General features: G+C 46.3%; 1 protein-coding gene across 4 annotated transcripts in view; it reads right to left on the bottom strand.

The window, feature by feature from the left end:
* Nucleotides 1-18,810: 18,810 nt before the first annotated feature.
* Nucleotides 18,811-21,127, bottom strand: part of LOC105544237 (chromosome unknown open reading frame, human C6orf89) — a 46,089-nt gene continuing 43,772 nt past the window's right edge. For 3 of the 4 annotated variants that reach the window (XM_011986602.1, XM_011986605.1, XM_011986604.1), the window contains one exon: nucleotides 18,811-20,811. In XM_011986602.1, the coding sequence (XP_011841992.1) occupies nucleotides 20,717-20,811 (95 nt within the window). In that variant the 3' untranslated portion in view covers nucleotides 18,811-20,716. The remainder of the gene's footprint in view (nucleotides 20,812-21,127) is intronic. The other variant, XM_011986603.1, reaches the window with a different exon arrangement.

Raw genomic sequence — 21,127 nt, 5'->3', positions numbered from 1 at the left:
GGGGAAAATAGATTTTCTTCTGTATTATTCTTTCTGTATATTTTAAATCAAGTTTTATTTCGAACAGCAGTATAACTCCGTAATAAAAAAATAAGCCAAAGAGGAAAAAAAATAATTCCACTTCTGGCATTTGCTTCTAGTCTTTGAGCAGGTGGTCCATAGCCACTCAAAGTGTGGTCCACGGCCCGGTGCTGGTCTGCCGGGGATTCACCACTGGCTTTCAGTACAACAGGCCCAGAAAATGGGAGTGAATGTTTAGAAACTCTTACAGTTTCTAATTGTAACATGGTTGTTTTCTGCCTGTTGAATCTATGATTTAAAAGTTGGGCTTGTATTTCGTGTATCCACTTTTCATTTCATTCTTATTTTTTATTTATTTTATTTTATTATATTTTTTGAGACAGGGTCTCGCTCTGTCACCCAGGCTAGAGTGCAGTGGCACAATCTCTGCTCACTGCCACCTCCACCTCCCAGGTTCAAGTGATTCTCCTGCCTCAGCCTCTCAAGTAGCTAGGATTACAGGGATGTATCACCACACCCAGCTAATTTTTGTGTTTTTAGTAGAGACGGAGTTTCACCATGTTGGCCAGGCTGTTCTCGAACTCCTGACCTCAGGTGATCTGCACCTGCACTGTCTTGGCCTCCCAAAGTGCTGGGATTACAGGCGTGAGCCACTAAGCCTGGCCTGATAACTTTTTATTTTGAGATAATAATAGACTCACAGAAAATCATGAAAAAAGTACCTAAAATCCCATGAGCCCTTTATCCAGATTCTTCCAATGGTGACATCTTATATAACAATAATACAGTACACAAACCAGGAAACGGACATTCATTTTCCTAATGGGTAATGATATTGAATATCTTTTCCTGTGTTTTCTGCAACCCACATATCTTCTTCGGTGGAGTATCTGTTCATGTCTTCTAGTTCTATTTGGATTTTTTTCTGTTGAGTTTTGAGAGAGAGTTCTTTACATATTTTAGATACAAGTCCTTTGATGGATATGCATTTAATCATTTATTTTTATGATATTTTATAAAACTTTACATTTGAGATGGACTGGAAATGTTACAAAATCAAACTGGTCAATCAATCACCGCTGGTGGTTTGAGAAGCAGTCTTAGCGTCTTCTTACCTTAATGAAATAACCGACCTGCACCATATTGGGTCCTGACTTTTTTCCCCAGATAATTTATTATAAATAATTTCTCCAACTTGCTCCATATCTTTATAACCACCACTTACAAGGTTTGCAAACCTTCCATAGAGCAGCTGTACTGAGATTTACTCAGCCAATTCCCAAGGTTAGATATGATGTTATCACCCATTTCAGGGTCTTACAGAAACTCTGAGTCACTCCCTTTGGTCACAAGGCTTTTTCAAACATTTTGGATAGAATGTTCTTAGTTTCCATTCTCACCATGGTAGTTCAACTTGCTCTTTCGTTAGAATTTAGGCATCAAGGTCAGACCACATTGCTGGTTGGCCACATTCTGTGTTCTCACGGAAACCAAAGGTCAGCAGCACTGAATCCAAACCACCCGAGCAACCCGGCGTTTCCAGTCCCAGATGCTTGACCGCACGGCAACAGTGGAGTCACTAAGAGATTTTCCTTTGGTTCTATCACAGCAAACTCCAAACCAGTGGTAGCAGTCATTTGAAAAATGCAGAGACTATTTTAAAGGACAGACAAGTGCCTCAGATAGCATCAGAGAACAATGCCTAAGGGCCATGGATGGAAGCCAGTCTGCACAAAATGCTGAAAATAGGTCGTTCTGAGCAAGGGGGTCATGGAGAAGAAAGTGCCAGCCCTCCATTCCTTACACCCACTAGGCAGGTGCTTCTTCCCTTACACCCAGGCTGACCCCTCACCTGGAAACTACCTCCCTCTCGGGTTTTCACACCTGTCTTGTCCTGTCCTTCCCCTTCTCCTTCCCTCCCTTCCCTCCCTCACTCCTTTCTTTCTTTCTTTTTCTTTCTTTCTCTTTCTTTTCCTTTCTCTTTCCTTTTTCTTTTTCTTTCTTTCTTTTTCTTTCTTTTTCTTTCTCTTTCTTTTCCTTCCTTTTTTCTTTCTTCTTTCTCTTTCTTTCTCTTTCTTTCTCTCTCTCTCTTTCTTCTTTTCCTTCCTTCCTCCCTTTCTCTTTCATTCTTTCCTTCTTTTTCTCCTCTTTCTCTCTCACTCTTTCTTTCTCTCTGGTTTCTCTTTTTTTCTTTCTCTCTCTCTTTCTTCGGTTTGTTCTTTTGACAGAATTTTGTGCTGTCACCTGGGCTGAAGTGCTTTCATGCAGTCTCAGCTCACTGCAGCCTTGTCCTCCCCGGCTCAAGCAATTCTCCTGCCTGAGCCTCCCAAATGGCTGGGACTACAGGTGTGTACCACACTCAACCAATTTTTGTATTTTTTGAAGAGATGGGGTTTTGCAGATTGATCTGGAACTCCTGGGCTTAAGTGATTCTCCCACCTCGGGCTCCCAAAGTGCTGGGATTACAGGTGTGAGCCACCATGCCCGGCCTCACACCTGTATTTCTGAGACAGCTGCGCCCACCCTGCCTCCTTTTCTTTTCCCTCTCTCCTGAATTGTAGTATTGCTCCTGCTCTGGTTTCTCTGCTCCTGCTTCTCTGCCCTTCTCCTTAGCCCTCACTTTGAGGCAAGCCCTAGATGTGAGGTCTGCAGCTTGTCATGCACCAACCACCTGGGCAGGTCTGACCCTTCCCAAGACTCCTTTTGTCCAGTCTTGTTGGGAAGTAACCATGAGGGGAACAATTTGGGAATGGCCCCACCTAAAGGCTAGTCTTTGCTGTCATTACAGGGTTTATGTCTGGGATCCTTACAGAGACTAGAAGCGTCTCCCATCCCCCTCACGGTGGCACTTCCTGGATTGTTGAGCTGCCTCTGCCTTTTTGTATTCGGAGCTACAGCCTTGCCTCCCTTGTTCCCATCACCCTGACAACCCCTCAGCACCTCCCTCCTGTCAGCTCCACAGCCAACTGAGGTGACACCTGTTCATGGAAACTCTGTGAGCCTCTTCCATATGCATATATATTATGTAATGTTGCTTTGCATGTTTCAAAACATCAGTGCTGTCCAACAGAACTCTCTGTGATGCTGGAAATGTTCTCTGTCTGTGCCGTCCAGTGTAGCAGCCACAGACCCACAGACGGCACATGGCTTTTGAGCACTTGAAATGTAGCTAGTGTGACTGAAGAATTGCCTTTTGAATTTTGTTAAACTTTAAATAGCCACATGTAGCTAGTGGCTACCACACTGAACAGCACAGCCTAGATACTTCTAAACCTTGTTTTTTTTCCTTTCTTCATTTTTGAGATTTGTTGATGTCAAGGCATGCAGATGTACACCATTCATTCTCCCTGCTGTGTGGTCCATCGTCTCAATATACGGCCGTCTATTTATCCATTTTCCTACTGATGGACATGGGGCTCTTTTCTTTGTTTCTGTTTTTTTGTTTTTTGTTTTTTGCTGATACAAATGATGCTGCAGCAATCTTTTTGTATATGTCTCCATGCGGCTCTCCTAATATCTTCATTTCCCCCGACGGTGGACGGTCCCATGGCCCCATGCCCAGGTGACTCAGCAGCCTCCTAGGTGCCTACCCAGCCCAGGTCTCTTGTGCCACCACCCCTGACCCCACACCCACTCCTCCCCTGGCACTCGTCAGCCCAGTCAGCTGGGGTGATGACTCTGGAATATCACTTTCATCCTGTGCCTTTCCTGCTCAGGAACCCAGCATGGCTCCCATTGCCCGAAGCATCAGACCTCAGCCCTTTGCTTGGCCTGGGGCCCCCACCATCGGGTCCTACCTTATGACTCCCTGTGTTTCCCAGCATCCTCCCTCAGCCTCAACTGAGCCAACCTCCTTCTGGTCCTCTGCACACATCCTACTCTTCCTACCTCTGTGCCTTCATTTTTGACGGGAAGTCCCCATGCCCTCATTCTGGAATATTTTGCTTCCTGCCCCTCCTCCACCTACTTCAATCCACTCAGATCCTTCAGGGCCCAGCTCAGGCCTGGCCTCCTCTGGGGTAGATTTTCATTCTGCAGCATTCATTCAGGAAGCACCCATGAAGAGCCTACCAGGTGCCGGCCCTGGTCTGGGGCTGGGACTAGAGCCGGGGCAGGATGGCCACGGCATCTGCTCCATGCAGCTCACAGCCCGGCCTTGGCTGGCAACTCCAGTCTGCTCCAGTTTCCAGCTCTCTGCATTCCCCTTGCAGCTCAGCATGGATTAAGCTTTGGAATCCAGAGAAGATCAGGGTTGGGATTATGGCTAGGGTTCAACAGGAGTGGAGGGCTGGGCGTGGCTGGTTTCCAGGAGACCTGAAAAGGGGGCCTGGAAGTGGGAAGATCAACCCCAGTGCAGGACCGGCCCTTACATCACAGGATCACTGCCGAGAGCCTGGAGGTGCGTGATCCTGTCAGCACCACCAAGCAAGAGACTGACTCCATGCGCAGGAATGTCAGGGTGCAGATGACACTTCTCTCCCAGAGGCACACTATGTGGGAAGCCAACTGCTATAGTCTAAATGTTTGCTTCCCTCCAGAATTCGTATGTTGAAACCCCATCTCCAAGGTGATGGTACTAAGACGAGGGGCCCCTGGGAGGTGATTAGGTCATGAGGGCAGAGCCCCTATAGACGAGATTTGTGCCCTTATAAAAGAGACCCTGGAGAGCTGCCCCTCCCCTTCTGCCATGTTGGGACACAGTGAGGACACTGCCATCTATGAACCAGAACGCAGGCCCTCACCAGACATTGCATCCGCTGGTGCCTGGATCTCTGGCCTCCAGAACTGTGAGAAATAAATTTATGTTGTTTGTAAGTAATTAGTTTACGGAATTTTGTTATAGCAGCCCAAACAGACAAAATACCAATTTATTAGACGGTTGCCTGGTGAGCAGGAAGGCAGAGGAAAGTGCTGCTTGCTATAGAATCTGAAGCTTGTTGAATCTGAGGCTTGCTATAGAATCTGAGGCATTGCCACCTGTGACACCATCCATGCAACAAGAGTAGGCCTGGCCAGGGCCAGGACACTAATGCCAGCCACCCAGGGGCACTGTCTCCTGATCAGATGGCCACTGCCAGCCTCTGTCCATGAGGTTTCCCCTTTCTGAGCTTCCATTGGTGGCTACTGTCCCCCTCTTCTGATGGGCACCGTCTTTTTTTTTTTTGAGACGGAGTCTCACTCTGTCACCCAGGTTGGAGTGCAGTAGCACGATCTCAGCTCACTGCAAGCTCCGCCTCCCGGTTTCACACCATTCTCCTGCCTCAGCCCTCTGAGTAGCTGGGACTACAGGTGCCCGCCACCACACCCGGCTAATTTTTTGTATTTTAAATACAGACGGGGTTTCACCGTGTTAGCCAGGATGGTCTCGATCTCCTGACCTTGTGATCTGCCTGCCTCGCCCTCCCAAAGTGCTAGGATTACAGGCATGAGCCACTGCGCCCGGCCCTGATGGGCATCATCTTTAACATTCCTCTGTGCTGTAGCTCCATTCTGACCACTTGAATCTGGAAATCATATCTTAAGGTGACTTTGTATATCTCTGTTCTGATTCATTTTGTATTGTTTTCTGGTTTAATTCTTAGACAGCATCTTACTTCCCAATGTGTAGTTCTTACAATGCACCTTACACTTGCCCCTGTGTCTCAACAAGATTATAAAACCTTAGGGGGCCAGGACCATCTTCCTTTCTGGCCCAAAGTTGGACATCTGGACAAGAGCCCAACACACACAGCCCTTGACGCTTTGCTCTGCTCTGGACTTGGGATGCCTAGAGACTGGCAAGCACAGAGGGTGTGGGGTGGCTGGGAGCTGAGCAGTATCTTCTGGGCCAGGATAGTTCTCCCCGAGGCCTCCTGAGCATGCAGTCAGGGCTGTACAGCCTCAGTTTTGTCCTCAGCCAAAAAGGGATCTGTGTTGGTGGAAGGAGAATGTGGCTGTCTCCACTCCTGTGAGCTGCCTGAGGGAACAAGAGGGCAGGAGGGAAACAGAGCACCTCCGAAGAGTACCTCAGGGCCCAGCCCCTAGAAGGAACTAGGCATGGGCGCAACCGAACGAATGAGCTTTGTCCTCACCCCTCAAACCTAGGCCAGACAGGTGAAGAAAAGCATTGAATGCTGGGAGTCATCAGCAAAGAGGATAAGAGTTAAGCTTGGGGCTGTGGGGAGACTGGATATCCTCTGGGTGATATCCAGAGAGTATATGATCCTGAACAGAGGCTTCAGGATGGAATGGGGCAAGGAGAGAACTATGAGGGGGTCAGATAGCAGACACGGACGGTGTTTCCACACACTGAAGAGAACTGGGTGAGTTCTGCTCCTCATTCAGCCACCAGCTATGGGCCTCAGCTTCTTCCCTATTCATAAGGAAGGAAGGGGTGGTCAGAGAATCTTCTGGGTCTAGTCCAGCTCTGCCATTGGTGGCTTGGAGGAGGGCTGTCCACAGAGGAGGGCAGAAGCAAACACTGGGGGATGTAGGCTGATAAGAGAGAAAGGGTATTTGTCTGGGCGCCGTGGTTCATGCCTGTAATCCTAGCATTTTGAGAGGCCGAGACGGGCAGATTACGAGGTCAGGAGATCAAGACCATCCTGGCCAACACAGTGAAACCCTGTCTCTACTAAAAATACAAAAAATTAGCTGGGTGTGGTGGCGGGCCCCTGTAGTCTGTTACTCGGGAGGCTGAGGCAGGAGAATGGCGTGAACCCGGAAGGTGGAGCTTGCAGTGAGCTGAGATCGCACCACTGCACTCCAGCCTGGGTGACAGAGCGAGACTCCGTCTCAAAAAAAAAAAAAAAAAAAAGTGAAAGTGGACAGCAGCCTGGCGTCAAGTACCTGCTCTGTGCTGGGACACAGCTGGGCACTTTGCACACACTGTCTTGGGTATCTTTGTGCTGACCCCTTGAAAATGGCATTTATTTGCTGCATTGATTTAGGGGTGAGGAAACCAAGGAGCAGAGGGATTGGCAGAACCCTCCGAAGTCACTCACCTGGTAAGCCAGAGCTAGGATTTGTACTGAGGCCTCTGGTCCCTAAGTCCCCAGGCCTCCACGTTGGTGGGTGGGCTCCTGAAGGGTAAGTGGCCCTGTGTCTGGGTATGTGCCTGAGTGGCTGAAAAGGAAGGGGTTATTGAGTTGGTTTTTAGATTAGTGCTGTGTTTCTTCTATTTGCTAGGCTTTTTTTTTCTTTTGAGAAGGAGTTTCGCTCTTGTTACCCAGGCTGGAGTGCAATGGCACGATCTCGGCTCACTGCAGCCTCCGCCTCCCGGGTTCAAGCAATTCTCCTGCCTCAGCCTCCCGAGTAGCTGGGACTACAGGCGCCCGCCACCTCGCCTGGCTAGTTTTTTGTATTTTTTAGTAGAGATGGGGTTTCACCGTGTTAGCCAGGATGGTCTCGATCTCCTGACCTCGTGATCCACCCGTCTCGGCCTCCCAAAGTGCTGGGATTACAGGCTTGAGCCACCGCGCCCGGTCGCAATACTTTTAAAATACAGTAAAATGTTAACATTTGTTAAATCTAAGTAGTGGCTACAGATACTTTTGTTGAATTAGGAATGTACCCATATTTTACAGAAGCAAACAAAACGTCTGGCCAGAGCCAGAAGCATGAGACATATAAAAGAAATGACATGGCAGATACACAAACATATGAAAGGAAAACAGTGAAAGGAAGGAACATGCATGTGATTGATGAGAGCCAAGTCCAGAAGAAAATGTAATCCAAGGAACAGGAAAAAAAAATTCCCAGTAGTAGTCTGAGCTATAGAAAAATGTAAAAACAACATGAATTCAAGAAAGTAGGCACTCAAAGCTGAAACAGATGAAATAACAAGGAAAGAAACTGATAGCACTTCTTCAAAACTCATACATGAGAAATAGCAAGAAAAGGAACAGATATGGCTAAAAATCAATCTGATACCGAGGAAAGGCCTCAGATAATCATGGTGAATGAAAAGAAAGAAGACATACATTAAAAAGAGAGATAGCTATGAAAGGTATAAAAAAGATCAAAACAATGAAAAAGAATAAAAATAGAATTTAAAACAGAAAAACTAACACATGGAAAAGAAAAGTATTCATAAAGAAAATACACAAGACATCTTCCCTAGAATGAAGAATAGAATTGCAACTCTAAAAAGCACACTTTGTTCCAGGAAAAACTGATAAAGAACAAGAAAGAATTATTCAGACATATAGATTTAAAAAGAGAAAGGAAGAAAAGAAAGAAAAAGCCAAGGGAATATCTCATTAGAGGATATCCTCTTAGAGGGGATTCTTTGGCTGGCGTCAGTATTGTCCCTACCAACAGTCAATGCCAGATGACAATGGAGAAATGTATCCAAATTCTGAGCAAAAGAAGGTGTCATGCAAGAATATTTACTCAGCCAAGGTGTACGCAACTATAAAGACCACAGAAACATTCCCTAACGCAGAAAATACAGAATTCGTGAGCCATCACTGGGTCATTCTTAATGGTGCAATTCAGTCAATCAAGAGTTTGTTTGTTTGTTTATTGAGACGGAGTCTTGCTCTGTTGCCCAGGCTGGAGTGCAGTGGTGTGATCTCTGCTCTCTGCAACTTCTGTCTCCTAGGTTCAAGCTATTCTCCTGCCTCAGTCTCCCAAGTAGCTGGGATTACAGGCGCCCACCATCATGCCCAGCTATTTTTTGTATTTTTGTAGAGACAGGGTTTTGCCACGTTGGCCAGGTTGGTCTTGAACTCCTGAACTCAAATGATCTGCCGGCCCAGACCTCCCAAAGTGCTGGGATTATAGGCATGAGCCACTGTGGCTGGCTCTCAATCAACAGTTTAAAAATGACAACTCAGAAATGAAGAGGCAATGGCAAAAATACTGGTGGTGAGCCACAAAATCAGTTTAAATATAAAATGAAGGCCGGGTGGGGTGACTCATGCCTATAATCCCAGCACTTTGGGAGGCTGATGGGGGCAGATTACTTGAGCTCAGGAGTTTGAGACCAGCCTGGCCAACAGGGTGAAACCCCATCTCTACTAAAAATACAAAAATTAGCCAGGTGCGATGGTGTTTGCCTGTAATCCCAGCTACTCAGGAGACTGAGGCATGAGAATCACTCAAACCCAGGCGGCGGAAGCTGCAGTGAGTTGAGACTGCGTCACTGCACCCCAGCCTAGGCGACAAAGTGTGATTCTACCTCAACAAAATAAATAAAAATAAAATAAAATAAAATAAAATAAAATGAAGTCCCAGCTACTTGAGAAACTAAGGCTGGAGGATTCTTTGAGGCTGGCATGAACAGAGTGAGATCTTGTTTAAAAAAAAAAAAAGACTAACTATGGTGAGAATTAAGGTTTCAGAGCAGAAGGAAATGCATAGACTTTAAAAACAATATCAATACAGGAATAAACAAATTGAGGAGAAAGAGCAAGCTATTTCCTCATCTTCAGAGCCTTGAATTATGCCATCTAAAAAGGAAACCTGATTAAGAACAAGTCTAGTTTCTTAATGTTTCTCATAATATTAACTTCAGGGAGATCTTTTAGGAGCTATTAATTTTGAAGTAGGTAGGGAAGAAACACCTACTTCAGTTTCTTTTTCTCTTGTTAGATTCACATAAAATTAGATTCAGAATTTTTCTTTTTTTTTTTCTTTTTGAGACGGAGTCTTGCTCGGCCGGATCTCAGCTCACTGCAAGCTCCGCCTCCTGGGTTCAGGCCATTCTCCTGCCTCAGCCTCCCGAGTAGCTGGGACTACAGGCGCCCGCCGCCTCACCCGGCTAGTTTTTTTTTGTATTTTTTAGTAGAGATGGGGTTTCACCGTTTTAGCCAGGATGGTCTCGATCTCCTGACCTCGTGATCCGCCCGTCTCGGCCTCCCAAAGTGCTGGGATTACAGGCTTGAGCCACCGCGCCCGGCCCAGAATTTTTCTTTTTAAAATAGCATTTTAATATAAGCATTTCTATTTAGCCTTCTACCTAGAAATACCTTAGATATACCTAGAATGCTGTTCACCTAATGTTAGTAGTTATCTCTGGGTGGTTTTTGGTTTTTTAAGAGACAAGGTCTTGCTCTGTTGCCTGGGCTGGAGTGCAGTGTTTCTGTCATGGCTCACTGCCGTCTCAACCGCCTGAGTTCAAGCGATGAGGCTGAGGCTGGGACTTTAGGTGTGCATCACCACACCTGGCTAATTACATTTTGGTTTTTTTTGTTTTTTGTTTTTTTGTACAGACAGGGTTTTACTATGTTGGCCAGGTGGGTCTTGAACTCTTGGTCTCTCACCTTGGCCTCCCAAAGCATTGGGATTACAGCTGTAAGCCACTGCGCCCGGCACTGAGTGGAGGTTTCCATAAGATCACCCAAATTGTCTTCAGTTCTTTATAATAAGAATGTATCATTTTTACAAAAATAATAGAGTCATTATTCTGAAAAAAACAAGATTGGTGAAACGTCTGTCTTCAGCATGGTGTCTAGAGGCTTGTCAGTTGGATTTAGTAAGAAAGCCTAAAGGACGTGTGTCATGTCACAGGAATGTGCAGTAATAAGATGGAATTCAAACTAAGCAAAAAAAGGACATACTGAATTTCAAAAACATCATGGACTAGGAATTATAACTTCTAATTAAAACAGCCTGGGAGTAACTTGATCTATAGATTCAATGCAATGTCAATCAAAATCAAACGCAAGCTATTTTGTGGATATCAACAAGCTGATTCTAACATTTAAATGAAGAAGCAGAAGACTCAGAATATCCAACTCAATATTGAAGAAGAAGAAGAAGGTAGAAGACTGACACCACTCTGACTTCAAGACTCAAAGCTATAGTGATTGAGACAGCATCCTATCAGCAAAAGAACAGACAAATATATCAAAAGACCACGAGAGAGAGAGAGCCTAGAAACAGATCCACATAAAGATACTGATTTTTTTTTCTTTTTTGAGATGGAGTCTCGCCATGTTGCCCAGTCTGGAGTGCAATGGCTCGATCTCAGCTCACTGCAACCTCTGCCTCCTGAGTTCAAATGACTCTCCTGCCTCAGCCACCCAAGTAGCTGGGATTACAGGTGCCTGCCACCATGCCCAGCTAATTTTTGTATTTTTAGTAGAGACGGGATTTCACCATGTTGGCCAGGCTGGTCTCGAACTCCTGACCTCGTGATCTGCCCGCTTCGGCCTCCCAAAGCACTAGGATTGCAGGCATAAGCCACCGCACCCGGCCAAAGATACTGATTTTTGACAGAGGAGCAAAGGCAATACAATGGAGCAAAGATGGTCTTTTCAACAATGATGCTAGAACAGCGGGACATTAACATGCAAAAAATGAATCTATACCTTCCACAAAAATTCACTCAGAATGAATCTAAATGTAAATATAAAATGTAAAAGTATAAAACTCTTAGAAGTTAACACAGGAGAAGGCCCTAGATGACCTTGGTTATAGAGGTGACCTTTTAGATATAACACCAGAGGCATCATCCATGAAGAAACCAATGATAAGCTGGACTTTGCTGAAATTAAAAACTTCTGCTCTGGAAAAGACAATGTCAAGAAATGAGAAGACAAGTCACAGAACTCTTGTAACTCAACAGTAAGAAAACAACCAACCAGATTATAATTTAAAAATGAGCAAAAGATCTGGAATCCTCACCAAAATAGATACATAGATGGTAAATAAGAAAACATGTTCAACATCGTATATCATTAGGAAATTGCAAATTAAAGCAGTAAGGTGTTACAAACCTATTAGAATGGCCCAAACCCAAAACACTGACACATGCTTGTGAGGCTGCAGAGCAACAGGAACTCTCGTTGCTGGTAGGACTGCAAAATGGTACAGCCACTATAGAAGACAATTCAATGGTTTCATAAAAAGCTAAACATACTTAGGCCAGGCGCGGTGGCTCACACCTGTAATCCCAGCACTTTGGGAGGCCGAGGTGGGCAGATCACGAGGTCAGGAGATCGAGACCATCCTGGCTAACACGGTGAAACCCCGTCTCTACTAAAAATACAAAAAATTTGCTGGGCATGGTGGCGGGCGCCTGTAGTCCCAGCTACTCAGGAGGCTGAGGCAGGAGAATGGTGTGAACCTGGGAGGCGGAGGTTGCAGTGAGCCGAGATCACGCCACTGCACTCCATCCTGGGGGACAGAGTGAGACTCCATCTCAAAAAGGAAAAAAAAAAAAAAAAAGCTAAACATACTGTTACCATATGATCCAATTATTGTAATCTCCTTTGTATTTACCTATATGAACTGAAAACGTATGTCCACACAAAAGCCTGCGAGTGAATGTTTTTAGTAGCTTTATTTACAATTGCCAAAACCTGGGAAGCAAACAAGATGTCCTTCAGTAGATGGATACATACATTCTGGTATATCCAGACCATGGACTATTATTTGGCACTAAAAAGAAATGAACTATTGAGCCAGAAAAGATGGTGAGGAAACGTATGTGCCTATTACTAAGTAGAAGAAGCCAGTCTAAAACAGCTACAGGCTGTATGATTCCGACTATTTGACATTCTGGAAAAGGCAAAACTATGGAGACAGTAAAAGATCTGTGGTTGCCAGGGGTTAGCAGATTTTTAGGATTTTTAGGGCAGTGAAACTACTCTGTATGATACTATAATGGCAGACATATTATTATACATTTGTCCAAACCCATATAGGATGTAAAACATCAAGAGTGAAGTGAACCTAATATAAACTATGGACTTTGGGTGGTAATGACCTGTCAACATAGGTTCATTGACTGTAACAAATGCACCACTCTGGTAGGGATGCTGATGGTGGGGGAGGCTGTGCACATGTGGGAACAGGGGATATATGGGAACTTGCCATACTTTCCATTCAGTTTTGCTGTGAACCTAAAACTGCTCCAAAAATTGAAAAACAAACAATAAAAACCCCAGCCTGTACGTTTCCAGGAATTAGGATGGTCCAGTAGAGGAGGGGTACAGGAGATGAGAAGGGGAAGCAAAGGAGTGAGATGAGGGAGGAGTGGTGGCCAGGACTTCTCCTGTGGGCGACGGAGAGTCACTGAGGAGCAAGGAAGGGAGGTGACCAGACATCGGGGCAGCTACATGGACGGTGAACTGGGATAGGGAATGTGTGGCAAGAAACCAATGAGGTAATTACTGGCAGAGTCCAAAAGTGAAGCAAGCTCCTAGATGGAGACAGCAGCAGTGGAGCTCCATATGTGATAAGCTGGCAGGATTGTCCTGAGCTTGGTCCTGGTCAGAAGTAGAGGCTGAGAAAAAAGAGAAGAACCCCTTGCAGCTGCCACAGACGTTTTGGACATGGTGATATAGAGGTGATTTGGAGTTGGCAGAGATGACCTCCCGACACGTGGATGCACAGGGCTACTGCTCAGGTGAGAGGTGTGGGCCGAGCATAGACTGGAGGTGATCTGCCCATGGCTGGAAGATGAAGCATGGAGTTGAGATATCCCAGGAAGAAACTATGGGCAGAACCGTAGGAGAGACCAAAGTTTCAGAGACAGGCAGAAGAGGACGATCCTACAGAGGAGACAGAGTGGGAAGAAGAGTCCTAGGAAGGGGAGTGAGCATCACAGAGGCCAAGGGAGGGAGGGAGGGAGGGGTTCTCTACAAGTCAGTGTCAAATGCTGCAGTCGGGTGGAGAAAGAAGGGGACTGAAAACAGGCTATCTCACCACGTTTTAACAGGGAATCCAGCCCTTACTCCCTGCCCCTTTTTTAGGGAGGGCTGAATTCTGGTTTGCAAGCAGGTAAATGAACAGAATTGTGGAAAGGGATGATTCCTAAAGAAGATATATTTAGGGTTGGAACAAACAAGAATGGACATTCTGTAAAAACAAGTATTTTAAAGTGGACTCCAGACTTCTTGACTTACAACCCGAATAATCATTTAACAGGATGTGACATACCATCAATAAGACAACAGCAGAATAAATGACAGCACAGCCACGCCACGGAGTATTAACCATTAAGAAGAAGGGACTGGAGCTCTACCAGCTGACCTGAAGAGAACTCTGTGAAGTGTTGAGTAAGAAAAGCAGGACACGGAAAGGGCCTGTAACATGATCCCATTTTCAGTACAGCAGTAACAAAACCTTGTTTATGATTAGACAGCATGGAGGAAATTATGGAAAAACACACAGCAGGGTATGGCTGTGTATATATCACAGTTACCCGACTAGGAAAAGGGGTGGGGTAACATGGGGAAGAGGTAGGGGCAGCAAGTAATAGAGAAAAATTAAACAGGATGACATTTAACAGCATATAAGAAATGGTCATATTTATGCATTTATATGAAACTGTATATATATATACACACATATAAACATATACACATATAAAATGGTCAAAAAATGCACACACACAAAAAGTCTTGACTCATATCCACCGAGTTAACTGAGTGCTGAGGGCAGCCTGTCATCTGGGGGCAGCTGGGGTGAGCCAGCAAGGGGCCTGGAGTCCTGTACGTGTGCCTGGCTGTCCCGCAAGAACCAAGGACGCCGTGGGTGAGGCATCACTGGGAGGGCATCTGGGCTGTGTGCAGCAAGCTGGTGAAAAAGAAAAAGGTGTCCAGGGGCTCACCTGCATTCTGGGTGAAGTGCATGGACAGGGGAGCGGGAGGGTATTCACCCTCAGGGGAGGATTGAGATTTGAGAATTCACGGGAACAGCAGATGAGAAGCCGCTGTGGGTAAGGGCTGGGGTGGGGAGAAAGTGGAGGCTGTGAATGCAAGGACAGTGCTGGATGCAAATGTTAGAGACCAAAGGCAGGTGGGCACAGAGGAGCCCCACAGGCCGGCCTCACGAGCAGGATATGGCTAGAAGTCTCTCATGTCATGGGAGAAGAGGAAACAAGAGAAAACTGGAAATTAAAGAATGATACCAACAAGAGGAAAGTTCTTATCAACCAACACTTTTAATTGCAAAAAGTAGAAACCTTCATTACATGAAACTTTAATTTACATACATTCTTCACACGGTGGACGTCTTTACCAGTTTGCAGTATCCTGCACTAGAACACATAGTAAAAGCTCAAGCCATTCGGAGCCCCTGTGGCTGGGACAGCTGCCTGCTTCCCTCTGCTCCCTGGGACCATCCAGGCCCACCACACCCTGCTCCCTGAAGGAGCTGCAGCTGACCCTGGCACCTGCCCCTGATGATGGTGGGGAGCACTGTGCTGAGTCCCTAGCTTGCCTGTGCCTCCTCCGTCCCTGGCCCTCAGCATTGGTTACTGACCCCCAACCTAGGGTGGGGGTGAAGGAAGGGAAGACTGCAGAGAGCATTTTTCTGAGGGTAAAACTGTGGAAACAAGTATGGAGGGAAGGCTGTCTGTGGTAAGATGGGGCTCTCTGGGAATGCCATGTGTCTGCTGGCTCCTGTCACCTTCCTGGAAGGGTCCACAGTGCTGAGGGGTTGCAGTGTGAAGAATGGAATGCTACTGTGAGTAACGGTGGCTGCACAGGTGACCACCCTGCCCCAAGGAGCTGCTGTGGGGAGTGATGGTGTCAATGAAGCCCGGCACAGAGATGTCCCAACTCCCCAGTTTCTGTCTGAAACTCATAACTCAGCTGGGTTCCCTTCTCCACACGGTGCTTGCCGCCGTGGCTCATTCTTGGACTGATGGCTGCTGCCTGCCTGACAGACACACTAGGTAGAGGCGGAAGGGTCTCTGGTCCAGCTCTATCAAGTCCTGACAGTTCCAGGCCTCCACTTAGTTACGTAACATTCCTTCCCTCCACTAGTCTGAAAAAGTCTGGACATTTCACGGTCTCCAGGGAGAGGAAAATGACAGATGTATTTAGCACTAATGCTCAAATTATGCAGGGCAGGGAAACCAGAGATACTGAGGGACCTGGACAACAGACAAGCTGGCTAGACGGTTTCTCTTCAAGGCCAGCATTTAGTCATACTGTGTCCACGGTGGGTGGACTTGGATGTGGTGCACGAGAGAGACAGCACCTGTCTGTCTCCCTGACATGCTTCTGGAAGAGGCCGCTCGGGATGTGGAGACTGGGGGTGGGGAGGACAGGGAAATGCCTGCTGCTGGTGACACAAGCACATTCCCGGAGGCTCCCGTGTTTCATTCGCTACAGGGCCGTCTCCATAAGCGCCTTCACCCTCCTAGCTTCCTGACCCTGACACGCGTCGGTTCTGTACACAACATCTGTAGGTCCAAACATGGAGAGAATTTCTGCCTAAAGTACAATTTTAAAGCACATCTCTGACACTCCCTCCTTCAACGAATTCTAGTGGGTGATGGCTCACCACTGAAAGGTAATGAGTGTGGGACTTGTATACTCAAGAGAGCTTTTCCTTCATTGTTAGGAGAGCTCAAAATCCTAAGAGGTCCTTCTGTTTAATAACTGATTCTTGAAAGGTAGACAAAATTGCTTCTCTCTGTGCAAACAGACATGCACCTTTCCCTCTCTTTCTCCTATAACCCGGCTTTCTCCTTTATGGACAAGGAGATGCAAATATTTGCTTTGGGGTTTGAACATTCACTGTGAAAGTGATTGGGTAATGAGCAAACTCATTCCAGGCTGTATTAAAATGACTGAGGCCATCACCTGCAGCTAAGAAACGTGAGTTTTTGTTTTAACATAAGTGTACACTGAGGCCTATGCTGGGTTTTGGTAGACGGGAACAGAAAATCAAGAATTGAAAAACAAGTGATGTAAACTCCAAGGGGACCCACAACTGGAATGGGGCAGAATCCCTCCCCTGTCACACATCTGGAAGAATGTGGAGACAGGAAAATGGCTGGACACAGTGTGTTTCAGCTACATTTACTCTTAAAAAGAGTTTTCAAATGGGGAGGGGAAAAGTGAAAGGATTTTTATAAAAGTCATATGGTTAGATTCTTTCCTCCTCCACTCTGCCCAGCAGAGTTTTAAAAACAAACCCTGCAGAGTTCCTGGCTTGCTGTTCCCCATCCCTGGGTTCTCCCACTCCAACGGGGACACATGTGAGTCAACGACATCCACAGCTCTCTTCCTGGGCACCATGCTGTGATGCAGCAGGAAAATGATGAGCTGTGGAACCAGCTACCCACCTGCCAGCAGCTGACTGCTCTCAGCCTCCACTTATTTCCTTGTAAACTGAGGATCTAACGCCTACTTTACAGGATTGGGTGAAGATTAAAGGAGATCATGTATATCAGGCACTTTGTATACTGGAATGTACTAGACAAGTGTTATTACTCCTTTCTCTCAGAAAGCGAGCCCCCCAATCTTCCCATTTCATAGACTGTTTTGTATTTCACTGAATAGTGGATTTCTGTTTTCATAAACCACTATTATTATTTTTTGAAACAGGGTCTCACCCAGGCTGGAGTGCAGTGGTACAATCACAGCTCACTACAGCCTCCACCTCCCAGGGGGGTAAGTGATCCTCCCACCTCAGCCTCCTGAGTAACTAGAACCACAGGAGTGTGACACCACACCTGGCTAATTTAAAAAAATTTTTTTGTAGAGATGGGGTTTCGCTATGTTACCCAGGCTGGTCTTCAACTCCTGAGCTCAAGCAATCTGCCTGCCTCAGTCTCCCAAAGTGTTGGTGTTACGGGTGTGAGCCACCACACCTGGCACAACTTTTTTTTTTTTTTTTTTTTTTTTTTGAGATCAGAGTTTCACTCTGTCACCCAGGCTGGAGTATAGTGGCATGATCTTGGCTCACTGCAAGCTCCACCTCCCGGGTTCAAGCAATTTTCCTGCCTCAGCTTCCCGAGTAGCTGGGATTACAGCCGCCACCATCATGCCCGGGTAATTTTTGTATTTTTAATAGAGATAGGTTTCACTCTGTTGGCTAGGCTGGTCTTGAATTCCTGACCTCAAGTGATCTGCCTGCCTCAGCCTCCTAAAGTGCTGGGCTCACAGGTGTGAGCCACCGTGCCCAGCTTGAATCACTTTTATTTTATTCCCTCTCTTCCCTAAAAAACTGGAGGACAAGCTCTGCCTCCTTTCATCAACCATAGTAAGTATGGTATCCATTCACTACTTGACTGCTGGAGAGCTCAGGACATTTGGACAGAAATGCTTCAAACTGGGGCCACAGTAGCCTGTCTCCTCAGAGAGCTGACTTCTGGGCACAGGCGTCTCTATGGCGGGAGGCTACAAGAAAGTGAACCTAACTCATGCACAGAGGTCATCGCCATGTCACCTCCTAGTAAATGCTCAATAAACTTATAAACCACCCCCTCTCTTTAGAGCCCTACAGTTTTGTTCTTATTGTGGTGGTGGAGGTGGGGAATTGGTGAGGTGGTCCTGTCGTCACCCTGCAAGCTTGCTTTCTCATCCTGACAACCCTCTTTCCCACACCAGTCATGCAGAGGGACTTCCGCTGCTTCCAGCTAGATGGCAGGGGCATCCTGTGGCATCCTGCTGCTCAGGGCCTTGATCATTAGAAAGGGACTGGCTGGCAACCCCTAGCTACTCCCGTCGCTCTGGCCACTAGTAGATTCTGTTTATCAAAATTAACTTGAGAAGTTGAACTGCCTCTGTCTATCTAGAAAACCCTCTTTGGAGAATTCTCTCCTAATACAAGTTTACATTCAAGTCTGAACTGGGTAGATTGTAAGTAAAATGAGTAGCGTATGCATGAAAGTCTCTACTTTTCTTCAGCTACAGTCATTTTTTTGTTGAAGTACAAAATGGGGCTTAGGAGACTTTCCCAGGGGATGCCTCAGAATATCAACACATGCAAGGGTTTCTTCGTTTTCAAAGTTTTGAGCTGAAGTGGGTATTTTATGGACATTTAAGATGTGAAGGGCAGGAGTGAAATGCGGAAAGGAACACAGAGTAACTCACAGAAACAAAACAGAGATCTCAATAATCAAAATAGTTGCTTTGTTCCTAAGAAACCCTCTTTTTTGTTAACGGGTCTAATTTTTAAAAACTCTCAGAGGCCTCTAAAGCACTTGTTTACATACAGCCCTTCCCCATGTGCGGCCAGGGTAAGGACACTGCAGAAGGCTGTAAAAGCTTACGCAAAGCCGGCCTCTACATGATCCCTCTGACTTAAAACCTCTTAAATCATAGCTGCTTCACAGCATGACTTTTATATGTACACAAGTTTTGTTTTTCCTGTATTCATCCACACAAGGGGTTGATTAAGAAAAAATTCCCTCAGGTACAGTTCATCCTAGTTTCACTGAAGCCCGCGGAGGAGGCTCTGATGTTTCCACCCTGAGCTCTGTGAACTCTGCTTGTCCTCTGTAAGCCCGCAGACAAACAGGCCATTCAAGTGCTCAGTGCTCCTCACTGCTGGGCATGAGACCCCCAGAGAAAGAGGGCCTGGAGATGAGATGCAGGCTCCTCCAGGAATGAAGAGGGCTTCACAACCATCTTCACTCATCACTGTCTGCCTCTGATCCATAATTCTGACATCGACACGTAATGTATCCATTTGATTTCTGCAATTCAGAACCAGAGGCCAAAGTGTAGATTGCTTTTTCTTCATCCTGGCATTGGCATGACCAATGGCCAGGTATCTAGCGGTGTCAATAAAAGAATAATAGAGAAAAAAAAAAAGGAACAGGAAAAGAACATCCTTATTTACACCATTTGATTGCTATATACCGAAAGCACTTGGGAGAAAACAATGCACATAGTGAATCATCCAATCAGAAACACACAGCTTTATATTACTACAAAAAAGAAAAATACCTCACCTTGTTTTTGTTTCCCAGCACAGACAGAAATCATTTTAAGACAGAGGATCACACAGTCATTTGTACACCCAGCTGACAAACACTTTGGGTCTGGATTTCCTCCCCCAACCACATTACAACATCAGCTTTGACACATCTGTAAAACATCTTCTCTGCAGAAAGTCAGACCCTAAAGATCAAACCCAGGGAGGCACCCTCTCCCCCGGCCAGCTACTCTAACTCATAACCCTCTGAAGACACTTGGTAAAGGCAACACAGCTGACAAGAGCAGTGCTGCCTCAGCAGTAGTGGGCTCTGGCCCTGCCAAGGCAGGGAGGACTAGAGCCAAGCTTCCAAGAAGCCATTCAGACAGGCAAGGGAGAAGGGGAGGGAGTGCAGTGGGGATATAAGAACCTGATGAAATGGAAGAAAGCGTTACCTTGGGAGTTACCACTTTGAATTATTATATGATCAGACTCTAGCCTGGCATTATAGAGACTCCAAGTGCCACGGACAATGGGAAAGAAGTGTACTTCTTGAATGCAATTCAAAGTTATCTGACCTTTTTTCACTGCTTCTAGATTCCATTTCGTTTGGGAAACTACAAGAACTTCTTTAATCAGCCATGGCTTTCCAAAAAGTAGAGTGATGTGGCCAGGAAGATGGGGACAAGCAGGCCCACCTGGTAAAGGATGGCTCTGACATCAGAACCTGTTGGCTGCCCTCTCCACTGCCAGGGAAGGAAGCTGGCAATACAGGCGAAGGCAGGCACCAGCCCTGTTTCCTGCCTAAGGGGCAGCATCAAGGTCTTAGTGCCCAAAGGCCCGGAAGAGGTCAGTCTCAGATGGGTGCTGGCAGAGTCCTAGCCAAGTGGCCAGGCTGAATCCTTCCTGAGCCATCTGCAGGAAGAGTCAGGAGGGCTAGGCCCTGGCCACTGCCTTGCAGCTCACAGCTGGTTCACACATGCATGCAAAGGGCAGGTAACTAAGTAACCAACCCCTGGAAAGCAGTTTCATAGTTTTTTATTTTTCCCCTTTCAACCTGGTTTTCGGCTCTGGAAGCTGTTCCTGTGCACAGTTCTATTTCCTACAGTTCTGAGAAAGTGGTTCCATCGCAGATGACCAAAGGCTGGACCCCTCTGGCTATAATGTAGACCTTCCAGTGAGTGCTGCTGGCATAGCCTTGAGGGGAAATAGCAAGAGGAAAACATGTAAATGTTAGCGGGTGGACACACCTGTGGGCAGAGCAAGGCGGGTCTGCCAGAGCTGGCCCTCAGGGTGCACTGCAGAGTCAAAGACAAATCTTTTTCTATTTAATTTAGTTTCTTTTTTTCTTTTTCTTTCTTTTTTTTTTTTAAGAGATGGGGTCTCACTATATTACCCAGGCTGGTCTTGAACTCCTGGGCTCAAGTGATCCTCCTGCCTCTCACTCCCAGAGTGCTGGGATTACAGGTGTGGGCCACCACTCCTGGCTTAAAGACAAATTGCTCTGAAAGTC

The sequence above is a fragment of the Mandrillus leucophaeus genome, unplaced genomic scaffold (assembly GCF_000951045.1).
Source record: "Mandrillus leucophaeus isolate KB7577 unplaced genomic scaffold, Mleu.le_1.0 Scaffold3, whole genome shotgun sequence".
NCBI lineage: Eukaryota > Metazoa > Chordata > Mammalia > Primates > Cercopithecidae > Mandrillus > Mandrillus leucophaeus.
Note: the sequence above shows the minus strand (reverse complement) of the source record. Positions and strands in the feature narration are given on the sequence as shown.